Genomic DNA, 18,791 nt, shown 5'->3' with positions numbered 1-18,791 from the left:
TCTTATAATTTAAGATGGTAGCAGTGAGGAAGATGAGGAAGGTATGTCATTAGCTCCCTGCCCCCCACCTCGTAGAGTCCTCCCTGGGATCTTCTCTGCCTGAGTTCTGGGGTGTCCAGGTGTGGCTGTTCATCCAGGTGAAAGAGGTTCTTCCTGGCAGGTAGTTGGCACCACCTGTTCTTGAATGAGATGCCTCCCTTCTCCCTTCTCCTGGAATATGGATGGGGTAGAGCAGGAGATTCCCCTTCCCAGGACAATGTTTTTAAATAAATAGTTCCCAGTTTTCCTTTTTAATCAAGTTTGTCAAGCCCAGGCAGTTTTGGAGGGTGAAGTGACTGATTATAAAGTAAACTAGAGTAAGCAAGAAAAAATATTTTTTTTCATAGAGCAGCAAAGTAAGCATTTGAGGGAATAGTTTCACTGCCATAGGTTACATGAGGCTAAGATCTAGAGACTACACATAACACTCACTAATGTATAAATAGACTGAGCAAACAGAGAAAGAAATAGAGAGGTGGAGAACAGAAGCAGATATGAAATTATCCCAGATAGAATAAGCCGGTACTTAAAAGAATACCCTCACACAGCTATCAAACATGCAACCTTAGAGGCCCCAGTCTCCCAGGGTTTTCTAGGTCTTGGACCTAGTGGCATTAGATTTATTTTTTTAAGATGCTGCTTCCCTTAAGGCCTCCAGCAAAGACTCAGTGAGCACACAGGAACTGCTAATTTCCTTTCCATCTGAACGTCCTCCCCTGCCTCATGTTGGAGAGAACCGTAGCTGTGTTTTGAGAATACTTCGGAATCCTGTGCTACCCAGCAACCCACTCAAAATGTAGAGTCCCCTTAATCCACTACAGTTACATTCCAGGAGCCTGAGAAATGATTACATGTAAAATATAAAAGGTTAACGATATCAGAGCTATCTAAATTACTAATAACACATCCATGGGTCAATTTCTTATGTTTCCAGCATGAACTGTTTTGTAATGTGGAAAAGAGGATCTCCCCATTTCAGTACCTGAAACTGGTCCTCTAAATGAGAGTTGAATATGAACTGTATCAACTGAAGGGAAATTATTCTGACACAGAATTACCCACAAGTATGACCAGTGATGTGACTAATACCATTATGTAAATAGTTTCTTCATTTATTTCATGGAAAGGTCCTTAGTTCCTGTATCAACCATTTTTTTTGCAAAATGACACAATACCCTAAATAAATTATTGTTTTCACCACCTTTTTTGTGTGGTATCAGCAATAACTTATTGTGCCCTTCCTCTCCAGTCCTAGCTTGTGAAATACAACAAAGGTCAACAACTAAAAACTGAGTCAGCAACGAAAGCTAATATGAGAAGGAGGTTCACATTTCAGCGGTAGAGGACACCCTTTGCATGCAGAAGTTCCCAGATGAGCTTCTCTGAATGCCATCTGGGTAGAAAGGCAAGATACAAATCAAGATCTCCATGATTGTTGTCATCATCATCATCATCATTCCTGACATTTCCAGGGTTTGCTGAGGAAGCCCCAGGCAGGAAAGCCTGAAGAGCCATTGCCAGTCAATGTATAAATGCTACTCTATGATAAGGAGATACTTTTATCCAAATATGCCCTGGGAAAGAAAAATTACAATCTTTTGTATTTAACTCCTTTCCTTAAAAAAAATCTTAGCACACATTTGCTTTCTCCATAATGTGCACTGAGGCCAGCTACGTGGCAGCATCTATCCAACCTTGGCCGATCTGAAACAGCTAAGCAAGGTTGGACCTGATTAGTACCTGGAGATCATCAGGAAGTATCTGGGCCATTGGCTAGAGTGGAAGTTGAAAAAACATCCCATAAATCAATGGCAAATCACTTTCATACTGTTGCCAAGAAAACTACAGGGACATTTCCATGAAATTATCAGCAATTGAACTCATCTTAAAGGAGGATTAACTTTAATGGGGTGTTTATTTTTGAATTAACTGTCCTGTATTTTTATATTAATAATGCTGTAGTTTTACTCATAGTCCAATCTTATTCAAGTTTACTTATAAGAAAGTCAAGCATGCTAGGGACTGTAAGATTAATTGGAGAGGATTAAGGCAGCACTTGTTTAATTAGCTGGTTGTGTGTGATCAACAACTGTCTCTGAATTGTCAGAGCTACAGTGTCTTCTGATGGAGTCTGCCATAAGACTTGTCCTTTTATTGCTATTGTTTTGTTTCCCTCTGTAGCAGTTACATGGGAACAATATTCACTTTACAGATGGATATGAAATCCGGGAAGACATTGGCATTGGCTCATATTCTGTTTGCAAGAGGTGTATTCACAAAGCCACAGAAGCAGAGTTTGCAGTAAAGGTAAGAAATCATTGTGGTGTGCCTGGAGATCATCTGGCAAGGGCAGGTAGTACAGGTTTTGCTGGCTTGATGCAGAGGTGCAAGAGGCTGTGGGAACCAAACATTATGAAGGTGAGTTTCTTGACTAGGAAAAGAGGCAGTGCAGCCCCCAAAAGTCAGGGTGCTGTGGCAAAGAAGCTTACAGATTATATTTGTACCACGACTAGCATTAAAGGTGCCTTCTGTAATCCATGTGGTTTTGGCTTCTTAAATTTGCTAGCTACAGGGGTTTGACAAGAGGTATGCAAGAAGATGATCCGGGATGAAAGAATGATGAAGATATTTATTTATAAAAAATGGGAGGCAGTATTCTTAGGGTGGCAGAACCCTCCGCGAATTACATGGGGAATGAGTCCAGCAGTGAGGCCAAGACCCCCTCATCCATGTGTGCCTAGTCACAGACATCCAACCCTTTGCCTACAAGGATCCTGGGATCAGAAACTAGCTAAGAATAATCAGTTTCGGGCCACACGGTAGGCACAGCTAAATCAAGCAGCTGGTGAGGCTAATGTCAAAAGTAGGTTGGGAGTTCCATTTTTTTCTGAAACCCTATTTTTCTTTTTCATATCCTTTCTCTGTTTCTGAAATGACTGGCTCCAGGGAAGGCATAGATAGTTTCATCAGCGGTCTAAACAGAGATCTTACAGGAGTCTTTTGAAATTAGTCACCAAACCTTGGGTTGTCCAGCTTTAATCAGCTTTAATCAGCAGTGATTTCAGTAACAACTTCTATTCTTTTGACTAGACTGTTATTGATGAAGAGTTAGAAAACATCAAGCGTCAAGAATTTCTTTTGAAATACATTTTTGAAATCCACCACTAATTTTCATTAGTTAGATTTCCTTTCTTATGTGATTTTTTTTTGTGTGATACATTTCAGAATTATTAATCTGAGAAATGTAAAATGTAAGTCAGCCTATGAGGGAAATTTATATGTGAATGGAGCACTCATGGCTTTCAGAGATGTTCTTCCGATTATTTTCATAGCTTCAGCATGCCCAGTAGATGTTTCCTCCTTTCTATTTAGCCACCACAATTTATATGTCATATTATGTCATGTTTTTGAAAGTCCCCTGCATTTCATGTTAATTCTGCTGTAAAGTACAGTATTAGAAGAGGACAAAGCCATGGTCATAGCCACATAGTTCTTTGGATCTAATGTCAGGATATCCATCAAATTTATCTTGGTTTTCTTTTTTAATTAGCTTCTGTTCAAATGGCAAAAAAAGTTGCCATTTCATTTCCCCCTATAGTTCTGCAAGCATGAAAAACTGTAGGAGAGATCAGATCATTTTAAATAACCCAGATCCTTAGGGTATTCTAACAGGTATCAGTGAATATAATCCAACTTTGGCTTTATTCTATGATCCACCTCTCATCTTGATTTGAATTAGATTATACAATAATGGACATTCATATTTAATTATGAAGAACATCAATATATCTAATTTAAAGGTTCATGAAATGATATTTGATTTGAAGATCTAAAAAAACAGTTGGCTCTCAAACCCTGTGCTTTAAAGCTCTGTTGAAAGTTCTAGAGAGAGATGTTGAAAACAATTCTGATGGTTTTGTGACTCTGCACATGTGCAGCTGTAAATATTCCTTTCCTAAATATTTGTTTACTTGTGCTGCTTCTCTAAAGGAAGCCGGCCATACTGATGTTTACCGTAGAAGCAGTGGATGTCTTGAGTCTTTTTTTTTAAAGCAAAATACAAAATACTACATTGCAGAATCTACTGCCTTTTCCATTAAGCAAGTAAAGAAAAACTCAGTACTAAAAGCAAGGAAAGGAGTATAAAATTTGTAAAGCTGACAGGAGATAAAGGATTTGTCTCTGCTGTTTTGCTGTCCCTATGATAAACATCCCTAGTTTTTGTGTAACATGACCAAGGGCACTTCTTCATGGGTTTGTTGAGTTGCTTTCAAGTCAGTGAAATGCCCCTGTATCCCCATGCCATTATGGCCTTTGGACAGCTAAGCTGATTTTCTTCTAGCTCGGCTGTAGCCCAGTTCAAATCGCAATCTTTTGTCTTCTTCTCTGTGGCATTAGAGTTCCATGCAGCCTGGGGGCTGGCTGATTTCCCATGTGTGAGAACTCCTGATGCCCTTGCTTTCTGGCTCCTTTGCTGCTTAAGCCACTGTTGCATACCAGTGTCCTTGCACTGAGCTTTGAGGTAGCCTTGCAGCTAGTGATCTGCATTTTTTATTTTACTTTTCCATTGTTTAAAAGTCATAGGGTAAGAAGAGGGAGGGGGGCAGAGCACTGGTTGGCCACACTTGATTTTTCCTTATTCGTCAGCTGGGAAAAGCGTAGGTTTGGTGTGGTGATCTCGTCCTAAATTCTTGCAGTAAAATTAATAGTGGGCTGTTGCAAGACTGTTTCTGAAGGTTTGGGGAGTGTTAGAAGAGTGATAAATGTGCTTGTGAGAAAGTGCCCTCCCATATACCTGCAAAAATACTGTCTGCAAGTAATTAATAAAATAAAATAGGAATGGACCTGGAGAAGTTACCTATCCTTGGAGTAATTATTTGATTACCAAAGGGCACAAGAACAGGTTACTTTCAACCTGCAAGGTCTTCCCAATTGGTCCTCAGTTACTTTTCTGAATCCTGCCACCAGCACCTTTGATCAAAATGCTTCCCATTATCGTGAATAGGAAGCCTTTTTCAAGCCTAATTTGACTTGTGGGGTAATTTGGGAGGATGGGCTGATTGTTGGGAAATAAAAGATTAACCTTCCAAAATATATTGTGCCACCTGAAATCCACTTATGGGAATTAGGCTTCTTGAGCATACATTCTGTGCTAGATGGGGAGAAAATCACTTGTGTAAGGAATGAATGGATACAAATGAGATGAAATGTCTGTATAATTGTGTGTAAATGCTGAAGGGGCTAATACAGCACCAGATTGGGGAAGGCTTAGTATAGACATAGTCATATGGACAAACAGGAGGACAAATTCTCATGTTACAACTGGCTGCTGATTTCTTCTTTTGCTAGTACATGCTGGAAGCACACTTCTTTGAACAGTGTAACAGATGGAATACAGCAAATGCCGAGAACTTAACAAATCCTGGCTGATGCTTTCCATCATTCATGTAACTAGAATCCTTCTAGGAACTGGGGAAAAGAGGCTTGCCTTTAATATATGAAATGACCCTCAGAATAAATTGGCATCCTTTCCCATCCCACCTTTCCCCCATATTTTCACAGCTACGATCTACACTACTGTCCTAGCAAACTTTTTTTTTTTTTTTTTTGCCTTAAGGCTAACATACTACCATTATTTAAATTTATTATTTTGTCATGGGATAAAACAACCAGTTTGAACTGGCAAGTTTCATACTGAACCAAAAGCTCACATTTCCTAAGCCTGCTCATGGAATATTTGAATAAATAACAACAAGAATGTCCTTGAACATATTCCAAGAATGTTTCTGCTGCTACCAGTGAAGAATCACAATACAATTCTTTCTTACACAGGGAAACATTATATGTTTAATAGATAAGGGGAAATTATTTCAAGTTATAACTGTTGTGTTCTCTGTGTGTGTGTGTGTGTATTGTAAACATGTTGATAATGCACAATTTTTAAAAATTTCCTCTGTAGATTTTTGTCTACATTTTTGTATAAAGGAACATTTGAATGCATCTTCTTACAAGCATTTTCTCCTGATAAATGCATTTTTTTTTTTGCATAGAACTTTCCTCATTCATTTTTGTATAACATTTTTTTCCTCTTGAAAAGGTTCATCATAGAACTGAAGAAGTATAATGTCTTGAAGAATAGTTGCATACTAGATTGCTATATTAATTTGGGAAGTGCAAATGTTATTCTTATCAGTTCTGATGTTTTATATATTCTATATTGGTTTTTATTTCTTTTATTGGATTGGTTTTTTTTAACTGTTGTAAACTGCCCAGAGTCACTTAGTGAGATGGGTGGCCATATAAATCAAATAAATACTTTAAAATATTAGTCTCATGACTACCAAACTGTTTTCTGCTTGTAAGCCTTTGACTGTGGAAACTCTGAACCCCTTCGGGTGATATTTTAAAAGATTATAGAACAAAAAAGACATCATATAGTATCTACACATAGAAGGGCTTGCAAAACAATCCTAGTTTTGTTCAACCCAATGGAAAATGTTTCAATTAATGATCAGCATACACATGCTTAGACTGCTAATGGTGATTCAGCTGAAGGTTAATTATATGAATGCTGTCAATTAATGGTAGAAGGAATCAAGCATATACTTTGTAATGCAGGCCATGCTGCTTAAAATATTACTAGTTAAGTTTATTTCTTCTTTTTCTCTAAAATAATCAGTCTAATTTTATGAAATATGTTACCACCCAGTGAATTAATCACCAAAGTTAATCAAGCATAACTTCAAGTTATATTACTGCAGTTAGTAATCCCTCTCCTTCAAGACATCATAAAAAAGTAATTATATATTCTCCTAAAATAATGCTAACTATTAGTGTTGGACACGCTTCAAAAATAATGTGAAAGAAGTGCTTCAGACTCAAGCGAGCCCAAGCACAGCATCTCTCTGCTAATTATTAAAGCAACCCATCTTCTACATGAGTGAAATCTGAGAAAAAGTGTTGCTGCTTTAAGGAGTTTCACAAAAGTTGATGCAACTCTTAAGCAGCCGCGCTGTTTTTCAGGCTTGTACAGACCCCTAAAAACTCAGGCTACTTTACTGAATAGCAGAAAGATGTTGTGCTGGTATAGAGTCCAAATAATTTTTTAATCATTTTCAATGCATGCACAGCCCTCCTGAGACCTCAGAGGCAATTGTGTTAGATACTTGTTAATGTGACATTTTGATGGGAGGAGAGACACCAAAACTATGTTCCTATTAGCAAAGAGTTCCAACTATTTTTCCTTGGTACTGGAAAAAACTTGGAGATGAATTAATTAATGCCCATGCATCTTAAACTGTTGAATAAAAATACCTAGCATACACACCTGATAACATTTTTCCTTCTCCCTGGTGAATTGTCTTTATCCTATTGTTGCAAATGAAGTTGGTCTCTTTTGGACAGCAGTGTGAAGGTGGAATAATTCATGAAAATTATATATTATTTTGTCCTGCCATGAATGCATTTTGCTATAGACAGCAAATTGTGTCATAGTGGTCAGAGATCTGCTACTGTATGTCAAACATACATCTGCCAACACTGACTTGGACCCAAAATAAAAGGCATCCACATTTCAAAATCTGCAAGATGGCTGGTGTGGCATCATAGTTGAAGCCCATGTCCCTTTTATAGGTGCGTGTATGACAAAAGAATCATACTTCAATCGCACCCACCATCTTGCAGATTTTGACACACACACACATACCCATAACTCATATTATGTTCTTCCCTACTATAAATTCTGCTAGTTCTTCTTCCAGCTGCAGCCAAATCACCAAGCCCACTGGTCTAACAGAGGAAAGTACAATAGAGAGGAGAGTTTGGAAATGCACAACTAGTGAAATTCTACTTACAAGCTACTGTATCCTAAAGCAGAGGGCAACAGATGACCCCTACCTCTTTTTTTTTCATGGCTCTCAGCAAGCCTTTTGGTGTACAGTATTTGAGTCTGAAACTGCATATTCTTTAAGGTACCACGGACCAGTATAGCAAGCCCATCCATGCCTGATTCAAAGCAGCCTTCCCAGTTCAGATACAAATATTGCCTACTCCACCAAGGCAAGAAACACATACAAACTATAGTAAAACAGCACTTCTCTGGACACAGTATGCAATTTGGAGGTTCTCCTGGACTCAGGGGTCCTGCTCAAGGAGTAGGTGGCAGCCATGGCTAGGGAGGCTTTGCACAAATACATCTTGTGCACCAATTGTGCCCATTCTTGGACCAGGAGGTCTTGCTTATAGTCACTGATATCCTGGTCACCTCCCAGTTGGATTACTGCAATGCACTGTACATGGGGCTGCCCTTGAAGACCATCCAGAAGTTGTAACTAGTCCAGAATGCTGTAGTGCATGCAGTTCTAGACACCCTGCAATTTGCCTGTATTACACCACTGTTGTGTAAGCTGCACTAGTTTCCAGTTTCCTTCTGGGTGCAAAATAGAGAGCCAGTTTAGTCTAGTGGTTAAGGCGCCAGGCTAGAAACCAGGAGACAGTGAGTTCTAATCCCGCTTTAGGCATGAAAGCCAGCTGAGTGACTTTGGGTCAGTCACTCTCTCTCAGCCCAACTCACCTCACAGGGTTGTTGTGGGGAAAATAGGAGTAAGGAGTATTAGGTATGTTCGCTGCCTTGAGATATTTATAAAAATAATAAAGACGGGATGAATTTTTTTAAAAAAATCCAAGTGTTGGTTATTACCTTTAAAGCCCTTGGGCCAGGTTATTTTTGGTCCTGCCTCTTCCTGAGGGTATCTGCCCATCTCACCAAGCTAGATAGGTCCAGGTCTCTTCTCTTAAAAGTTATTTGGTGGGACTTGGATTGGGTTCCAGGACAAAAGTAATGTGGGCAGAACAAAACTGATTTTATTTTAATTTCATTTACACTGTAATTTAATTTATGAAATAGAATGAACGTACTCTTGAATCTTGCATTTGATAATTTCCCCTTTTTGTCACATTACAAATTACAATTTTGGGAGGATGTCTTAGGGCTGCACTCAAGGCTTTCAATGTCTCTGTGAGCTCAGGTGTGTCCACCTCTGGCTTCAGCAGTGACAATATAAAACTACCCTTTTGTTGTTATGATTCCATTGGCTTCTCTTTATTGTTAGAATCAGGAAATGATTTCTTTTTCTCCCTCTGGTTGCTATTGCTTAACTCTTTCCCATAACCTCTTCATTAATATAGATTGCTACTTAGTTATAGCATAACATATCTATGCACAGCTTTTCTTTCAAATGCACAGATGAGACTTCCTCTCTTCTCGAATTTGCTCTGTTTTCCATTTCTCCTTTAGATAATTGATAAGAGCAAAAGAGACCCTTCAGAGGAAATTGAGATTCTTCTTAGATATGGACAACACCCAAACATCATCACACTCAAAGATGTGAGTAAATGTTCAGGTCACACATTTCTTGTACATCTCTCCTTGTGAGTAAGCTGATCTATAAGAAAAGTTGTTTAGGCAAATCTATGCGATGCCCATTCCAACAACTTTGTGGAAACCCGTGCTGTATTATTGGGTTTAGAAGGGTGTATTAATAAATTTGCAAGAACATTTTTATTTGTTTAATTACAATTATACTGAATCCTGAAGTGGGATCAGAATGTAAAAAATTAAGTAATTAGAAAGCCCTTGTTGATATATTTTCTTATGTAGGCAGGAGTTTTATGTTTATGTGTAGTGCCCTTACACAAAGGTTACAAAATGGTGAGCATCACTCTAATAACAATTTATAAGCAAATCTTGCACAAAAAAAAAAAAAGGAAATCACCATTCTTTTAGGGAGCTCCATGCTTTTTTTAAAAAGACTTTTTTTTCCACACAAATAATGCAAAGAAAAATGGTGTAATAAACCTCCTCCAATCCTCTTTTCAATTATTCTGGGAGGTATGAGAGTTGAATGAAAAGTAATACTTCCAATGTTATAAATCACCTACAACAGATGGCACTACTGACACACTAGAAGCTCTGACGTATTCTTTAGCATCTATTCATTTACTTCAGTTGGTGGGAAGTTACTGTGAGAAAAGATTGTATTGCTATTGTTTGTCAAATGGAAATTTGCAGTGAGTACTCATCAGTGTGCTTTAAGCAACACACTGTGATTGAATTTCTGATTGCCAACCTCCAACTGAGATTCACCATCGAATGCAGGTTGTTTATGGTGATGACTGAGATGATATGAGTACTGTGTTGCTGGGCCAAAAAATGTAAAAATGGTGAACCAAAAGTGCTGATTTATATGATCAAAAGCGAAGTGTTTGACCTGTGATACCAACCAATGAGTTTCACCTGAGAAAAGTTGACGGACTGACAGTTGGATCACTCAAAGGGAAATTGCTGTCAAGCTTGGCATATCACAGGAATGTGTGGATCACATTAATTACGTTCTTCAGTAACAAAAGGTTTGTGTAAAATGGTTTCTTCACATGCCGACAGCAGAGATGAAAGCTTCAAGGCTTGAACTTTGCCAGCAATTGTCATGCTATGAGAATAAAAGTGATAGCTAATGAAACATGAGCTCATCATTATGACCAAGAAATGAAGCATCAGTCCATGAAATATCACCACAAAGCTTCACCTGTGGGGGAAAAAAATAAAAAACCAGGCTTTGGCAGGAAAACTCATGGTTATGGTTTTTGGGGATACAAATGGTGTTATTCAGAAGAATTTCCTTGAACTTGGTACCACTATCAAAACAGAGCACTACTATACCACAACACTCAAAACTTTGAAACAATGATTAAGCAGAGTTCAGAAGTGCAAGAAAGAGATTTTACTGCAACATGACAATATTAGACCTTACACTTCATGAACCACCTAAGGGGCAACTGTGAAGTTAGGCCTCACTGTATTACCCCATACACTATATAGTCCAGACTTAGCGCCATGGGACTTCCACCTTTTCCCCTAATTGAAGCAATACCTACATGGACATCTGTTTTAATCAAATGAGAATGTGGAAAGGACCATCAGGACCTGGCTGAAGGGACAAAGTGTGGAGTTCTTTCAAGACTTGTCCATCATTGGCAGAGGTGTGTCATGAACAGTGGTGATTATGTGGAGAAGTAAATACAGGTAACAAAAGAGCTCATTTCAAGGATTATTTTCTTGTTTCATTTATTAAACTAACCCTACTTCAAAGTTATGGAGAAGGAAGCATTCTTTTTATTCAACCTTTGTACAATAAAATGAGAAGATATATAGATAAATGACAGTAATACCAAGTTCACCTTTTCTATAGATAGCATCACATTTTCAAGGCTGCCCTGCAATACATGATTCTGTTTGACTTTGCTGTATTCATGTGTCAATAGCAACAAGTAATATTCTGATCCTTGTTTGATTATTTAAAAAACAGGACCAGGGAGATAGGTTGGCGTGTACATGGCCAGGCTCATCTGCTTCAACTCATGTGTGCATGTTTAGCTTATTACCTTACAGCCAAGAAGTGTATGCCATCAGGAAATATTTTAATTAAACCAGGGCAGGCATGTTAGTGCCATCTAGTGATTTGGACTTTAAATGCCATCATCCCAAAACAGTATGGCCAATGGTAAGGATTGAGGGAGTTGTTCAAACATCTGAAAAAAACCAGTTTGCTTATCCCTGATTACATTAAGGTCAAGAGTACAGCAAACCATTCACAAAAATAATATTTGTTCTGGAATTTATTTTATATTCATTTCTGTAACCCACATCTTTCAGTTTTCCTTCTAGAATGATTTGTTTAATGTTAATAAAAATGCAAGTAACTTCAGTTTATGTAGCCACCTGTATTAAGAACTATGGGCATTTGATTTACTGAATATTTTATTGAAGAAATATGGTCATTCCAGAATTCATATATTTGATCTACTCATTTAACAATAACAAGGAAACAATAATATGAGATTTTAGTGCATTTAAGGTTTATGGATCAAATACTTGATGGCTTTTCTGCATGTACAGGTCTATGACGATGGAAAATTTGTATACCTTGTGATGGAACTGATGCGAGGAGGAGAACTCTTAGATAGAATACTTCGACAGAAATGCTTTTCAGAACGAGAGGCTAGTGCCGTTCTCTGTACCATTAGCAAGACTGTGGACTATCTGCATTCCCAGGGTGTGAGTATATCAGGTCTTCTATATCCAACCAGCTTTCTAAAAATGTTATTGTGTCCTTAAAATATTAAATCATGGAAGGTACTATCATCTCCCCCACACATACACACACACAAAATCCACAATTAAACTTGCAGATGATTCATTTACAATTGAAAAATGAAAGATTATGACATAGAACGGCAGTCTTTCTGGGCTCTTATAATAAAGATCAAATGCTTGCACTGCAACTTTCAAACAGAAGATTTAATTGTTATTACCTTTCTAGCTGCAGAATGAGCCAAATTACCGGCAAATTATGGCTTTCCAATTATGAACTGCTCCCAATCAGATTTGCTGCATATAATTTACTGGAAATGATTAATATTTCAGAAGGCTAAAGTTAAATGTAAGATTCATTTAGTTCCTCTGGTTTATTGCTAACACGTACCCTCTTTTCTGTTACTATGTGGTAATGTCAGCGTTTATCAAGGCATGGAACTAAATGTCCAGAAGACACTTCTGGAAGTAACTGATAATTTTCAAAGAATGGCAGTTGGGAACAAAACCATTTACCATTATAACAATTTGGGTTTAGATAATTATTTCAACTTTATTTTCAGGTTGTTCATCGAGATCTGAAACCTAGTAACATTTTGTACATGGACGAATCAGGGAACCCAGACTCTATCAGAATGTGTGATTTTGGATTTGCCAAACAACTGAGAGCTGAGAATGGTTTACTAATGACACCATGTTACACAGCCAATTTTGTAGCACCTGAGGTATGGAGATTTAAGAAGTCCACATGATTGTCACTATTTGCATTATGGGCAATATCCAGGAGTTGCCCATGATATTCATATAGTCACTTTCTGGAGAGTGATTTCAAGAGCATTAGATTTGAAGACAGGTGGCAACACTTGGCCAGCCTTCTCTGAGATCAGAAGGTAAGCAGGATAAGGCTTGGCTAGTACTTCGATGGGAAACAAGCAAGAAATATAAGGGCTGTACTCTAGATTGGGAAGTTGAAAAAACATCACAGAATAAGACAATAACAAACACTTCTATCCTGTGGCAAGATAACTTAATGGACAGGTCCAGGAAATCACACAGAGTCAAGTTCAAGCTGAAGGAGATTTTTACTTTTTTATCACATTATTCCAGTATTTGGAAAATGCTATAATCCCTACAAAGAAAAAACATTAAAAACACAACACAAAGGGAGATCCATCACCTTAATCCCTCATACTGTATGTCTAGATTAGTTTTACTTTGTTCAATCTCATTTCATTCTACCATAGTTTCAAAATAGTGGTTGAGGATAGAAACAACAATTTCTCACTAAAGAATTGGAGACCAGTCTCATGCAAATTACTGTATCAAAGCTCAGATCCCTTTTCAGGACCAGGTCTGCATCTAACCTGTTCATTTTCAGAATATTGTTGAACAGGTATTAGCAGAGCAGCTCCAGATGTTCTTCAATTATATTTTTATTATTAATCTTTTTCTGATTGACTTCAGAATTTATTTAGAGTGGTAAAGACATTAATATTCCAGGTGGATTACAGGTAGTCCCCAATTTAAGAATGAGTTCTGTTCCCAAGGTCTTTTCTGAAGTCAAATTTGTATGTAAGTGGAACAGTATTATTGTATAATGCTGTATAAGTAGTATTGTGTAATTAACTTGAACCATTGTGTATTTAACTTAAATCATTGTGTATTTAACTCAAATTCTGCTACAGTAGGCTCCATTCTTAACTATGGGTCATCTGTAACCCAGGCAGTCTTAACCCGAGGACTACCTGTATTTTCACCCAGAGGTGATCATTTCCTTGTTGACCTTCAGTGCGCCTCTTTGTGGATTTTGGTGTTATAGTCCATACCATTCTTCATGGCCATTTTACCTTCATGCTTTTATGTTTGAATTAGAGGATGATAGCTGGAGAGATATGTTCAGTGTCATGGAGCTGATAGGTGATACTCCATTTGTACCTAGTAAACATATCCTTGTAATCCAATGTAAATGTTCATAGATTAACCAACTGAATGAAATTTCAGGGGAGAAGGCAGTTGTCAGGTAAACACTTCCTTTCTCTTTTCCTTTGAAAACATAAACTTTTCAGGACCTCATTTGCTGCTTTTAGAAATTCTTCTTAATGCTGTTTCACTTCAGCTCCATTTTTTCTCAGCCCAAACGTCCATATTATATTATTGCCATAATAATACTTTCTCAATTATACAGGTTATTAAAAAGGCAGCTGAAATTGCATGCTTGTTTCCATATCATCCTTTTTTAAATTTTATTTTGAACCCTAATTTATATTGGATGGCAGTTATACCAGTTATATATTTAATAGCAATGATAGCATGAAATATTATGAATGGTTAAAGACATCTAGAGGAAGAACTGACCTGCCATCTAGTGGAAGCATTTTGGCAGGAAAACCAGCCTCACATTCCAAAGGCTCTGATCATTGTCAGTGTGTAAATTTAATAATGTAATAGCTTTTATTTGTTCCAATTGTTGCTGAAGTCTAGGTGAAATTCATTTGTTCTCTTCAGGGGCATTGGAAATCACCATGCTGATGACAGATATCACTTACTTCACTTTCAAATTGTCAGAACTAGTCTTTGACTCTTACTTAATTTCTGAGTTTTGTGAAAGTTTGCACAAACATTTGCTTCCATTCTCCTAATAAGTGCATTTTATGAGTACTTTTTTAGTATATACTATCCTCATGAGGCCATTGCATGACCCAACTGCACTAGACAATTCTCATCCAATCTCCAACCTTCTGTTTTTTGGGGAGGTGGTTGAGAAGGTGGTTCTGCAGCACTTCCAAAGAATGCTGGATGAGGTGGATTATCTGGAACCTTCTAGTCAGGTTTCAGACGTGGCATTGATCGTACTTGTAGATGACCTCTGGTGGGATGGGCTGGTGCATCCATTCTCACTCTCCTTGATCTCTCAGCTGCTTTCAGTACTATCAATCCTGATATCCTTCTGGACCGGCTTCAGAGGTTGGGAGTGAGCAGCCCTGTGTTGTGCTGGTTCACTGCCTTCCTTTGAGGACTGTTCCAGTCAGTGTTGATGGGAGGGAGAGGTCTTGCCCACTGCCCTTGCTTTGCTGCAGGGTTTAACATTTTCCCTTCTCCTGTTTCATATAAGCATGAAGCCGTCAGGAGAGGTCATCCGACGGCATGGGCCATGTCAGTAATACCCAGCTTTATATCACCACCCTAAGCTGTCCAAGTGATGCTGTAGAGATTCTGTCTTGGTAAATGGAGGCTTTGGGGGTTTGGATGGGGCAGAACAGGCTTCAACTCAACCTAAGTAAGAGTATCTTGGGTTCTAGGACCCCTGGTTCCAGGGATTCTCCATCTCTTGTTCTAGATGGGGTTACTCTGCACAAAACAGAACCAGTGAGCAATTTGGGGGTCTTCCTTGTCTTATGGCAAGCTGTGACAAGAATAACTTTTGCACAGCTTCATGTTGTGAGCCAGTTGCACCCTTTCCTGGACTGGGAGGCTATGCTCACAGCCACTCATGCTTTAGTCATCTCCAAGATGGACTATTGCAAAGTGGTCTACATGGGGCTGCCCTTGAAGGACATCCAGAAGCTACATTGGTACAAAATGCAGCAGCACAGTTATGGGTGCTTTTTGAACTGCACATGTTATATCTCTGCTCCATGAGCTGCATTGGTTACAAATATGCTTCTGGGTTCAATTCAAGGTGCTGATGGTTACCTATAAAGCTGTCCATGGCATACGGCCAGGTTATTTGTGGGACTGCCTCTCCCTGATCATGTCTACCTGTTCCATCAGATCTGACAGAATAGCATGTTATGGGTTGCATCCATGAAAGAGTGCCACCTGGCGGGATCCTGGAAGAAAGCTTTTCCTATCACAGCACCTGCCTTGTAGAACAACATTCCCTTGGAGATCAGATTGTCTGTGACCCTGTTAGTCTTTCACAAGACATGGCTGTGTTCCTGGGCTTGGGGCTTGATTGGAGCCTATGAATTAATTTTATTTAAATGCTTGTATTGTATTTATATTGATGTTGGTTTTTGTTGCTGCTGCTGTTGTTTTTATCTCTGCCGCCAATTGTCTATTTATTTTGTATTTTTGGTTGATTCTTTTTAAATTGCTGTTAGCTGCCCAAAGTCACTTGTTTGAGATGGGCAACCATATGAATTGAAAAAATTAAATTAAATTATATTTAAATTAATGAAATGAAATTAAATGAAATTAAATATACTTTCCAAGCAATACTTCCCAAGCATAAGCATTTTTGTCCCCTTCATCTAATTCTGGGCCTCCTAAAATTTGAGGGAAAGTGAAAATGTGGTAAATTCATATTTTTTTTAAAAAATCAGATGAAATTAACTTTTCCTAGAGGGAGCTAACCTCTCATTCCAGCCCTAGAGAAAGTTTTGTGTGTTTATATTAATCAAACATGCAGCTACATTTTATTTATAAAATCTCATTAGATAACTCTGGAAGATACTAGATTAAAATTAACATAGGGAAATTCATATTAATCTGCATAAAAGCCCAGATCTTGTGATTGTTTTCATCATTTCTAAAATATAATTGGGTATTCCTACCCCACATGCTAATTCTAAGGAGTAACATGTGGGATTTTGCATAACTTTAGCACTTCCAAAAGTGTAAATGGATTTCTGATCAAAAGGGTAAAAGAGGCAACAGGGAGCAAAATCCAAGAAGTGCAGTGCAATTTTATGCCAGGCAGGGAATGTGCAGACCAGACTTTTCTTCTTCAGACAATCTCTGAGAAATGTGTAAATGTAAAAGTATATTGCAGTTTTTGATTTGAGAAAAGGTATGATCTACTGAATGGATTTGAATTACAGAATGTTTTACACAATAATGGAGTTGAAGGTTGGTTGCTGAATGTGATATATGACGGAAATAAACTACTGTATGGATGAATGAAATGCTTAGCAGAGGGCTTAACCCTGAGTAGAGGACAAGGATTGTGATTTCCCCTCATCTTAATGCATTTAAGGATTAATAATTATAAAATGTGTGTGCGATATTAGAAGTGTGTTGGTTGGGGATGTGAATGAAGATGCACTTTTGTCTGCAGAAGATTTCATGCTGTTTGTTGAGAACCTAAATGATTTGCAGCCAAATTTAGATTGCATGATGCAGTGAGGAATACAGGATACACTGAAGATTTGTGTATCAAAGACGAAGAACGTTGTATCTGACATAGAAAATGGAATGAGTGACTGCAAGTTACTGTATGTATAAATGATGAAAAACTGGAGCAAGTAGATGAATTTGTGCATTATGGCAGAATGTTTGCTAAAGACAGGAAAATGGATGGAAGAATTTTAAGACATGTAAATTTGGTAGACTGCTAGTGATTGTATGTGGTCTGGTAAATAAAAGTTGAAAGCAGCAAAAATGGCTGTTCATAAGAACATGCTTCTGCCCAATTAGTTATATAGAGGTGATACTTTGGTATGTCAAAAGCATTAAAGTAAATTGGATATAGTAGGAATAGATTAACTAAGAAGTGTTTGTAGTAAAAGAAGTGATAAGAACAGGCATGAATAGACACTGAATGAATGTGTATTGAATACAAAAATGAAAGTGGTTTGATTAGAGAGAAAATGAATGAGGATCTAGTTGTAGAATAATAATGTGAAGGAAGAGTGAATAGGTCAAGAGGAAAGGGAAGATTGAGAATGCTATGGTTGGACAGAATTGATGAGATTCTCAAAAAGAAATAAATGAGATATTTAAAGAACAAAAGGCAGTGGATGTAGTGGAGGCACAAATGATTTATCAGAATAGGAAGACACAGAGACATATATAGTTGGTGTAAACTAGATTTAGCTATTTCTTTTCTTTTCCTTATCTCACACCTTTAATTTCTTTGATTTACTATTTCTTACTTCTTTTCTGCACTCCGCATTATGTTATTTACGCTGAATGGAATAGCAAGATGGGCAACTATGCATGCTGACTGGGTCAGAATAAGAAAGTAATCTGGGAAGTTGCCAAACACATCCTAAACTAAGAATCAAGGGTATATTCAGTGTGATAGTACTTCCTCCACATGATAGTTGTAAGATAAAAATGGGAGGATTTTTTTTAGTTTCAGTTTTAGGAAACCCCCCCCCCTATCAAAAATGCATATCAGAATACTTTAATGAAATATACTGCACAAACTGATCCATTAGTAGGTGAATGGCAATCAGTGAAATAGGCTTTGCTCCTTTTATTTGTTTGCTTACATAATCATCATCATCATCATCATCATCATCATCATCATCATCATCCTGCATAGCTCAATATGACTTCTGGCATTTGACATAAAATATAAGAGAATATAAAAACAATACAGTTAATATATATGGTTACTCACACAATCAGCCATAACTACCTAAGCCCCAAATGTCCACTCAAACAAATCAGTTTTGCCACCTTGTATTAAGCTAATAGTCAATGTACCAGGTGAAACTCCAGTGGCAAATTGTTCCTAAGCACTGGGGCCATCTCAGAGAAGGAGTCCATGTTCCCCTGAAGTCTTGTAGGGATGAAACCCCCAGCATCCTCTTTCTGCATCCTCACATGGACTATGCAGATTCTACCTGGAGGAGATGATGCCTAAGGTCTTCTG

General features: G+C 37.9%; 1 protein-coding gene and 1 long non-coding RNA gene across 2 annotated transcripts in view; one reads left to right on the top strand and one right to left on the bottom strand.

Moving 5' to 3' along the window:
* LOC148217117 (uncharacterized) overlaps window positions 1-18,791 on the bottom strand; it is a 71,104-nt gene that overhangs the window by 37,189 nt on the left and 15,124 nt on the right. The window lies entirely within an intron of this gene.
* RPS6KA2 (ribosomal protein S6 kinase A2) overlaps window positions 1-18,791 on the top strand; it is a 128,286-nt gene that overhangs the window by 101,666 nt on the left and 7,829 nt on the right. The window contains exons 14-17 of the mRNA XM_007420488.3: window positions 2,221-2,346; window positions 9,335-9,424; window positions 11,993-12,151; window positions 12,751-12,912. Coding sequence (XP_007420550.1) covers window positions 2,221-2,346; window positions 9,335-9,424; window positions 11,993-12,151; window positions 12,751-12,912 — 537 coding nt within the window. The remainder of the gene's footprint in view (window positions 1-2,220; window positions 2,347-9,334; window positions 9,425-11,992; window positions 12,152-12,750; window positions 12,913-18,791) is intronic.

The sequence above is a fragment of the Python bivittatus genome, unplaced genomic scaffold (genome assembly GCF_059951505.1).
Source record: "Python bivittatus isolate LINGU-HERP-01145 unplaced genomic scaffold, Pbiv_v1 ctg000020_np1212, whole genome shotgun sequence".
Taxonomy (NCBI): domain Eukaryota; kingdom Metazoa; phylum Chordata; class Lepidosauria; order Squamata; family Pythonidae; genus Python; species Python bivittatus.
This window is presented reverse-complemented; position numbering and strand designations above follow the sequence as displayed.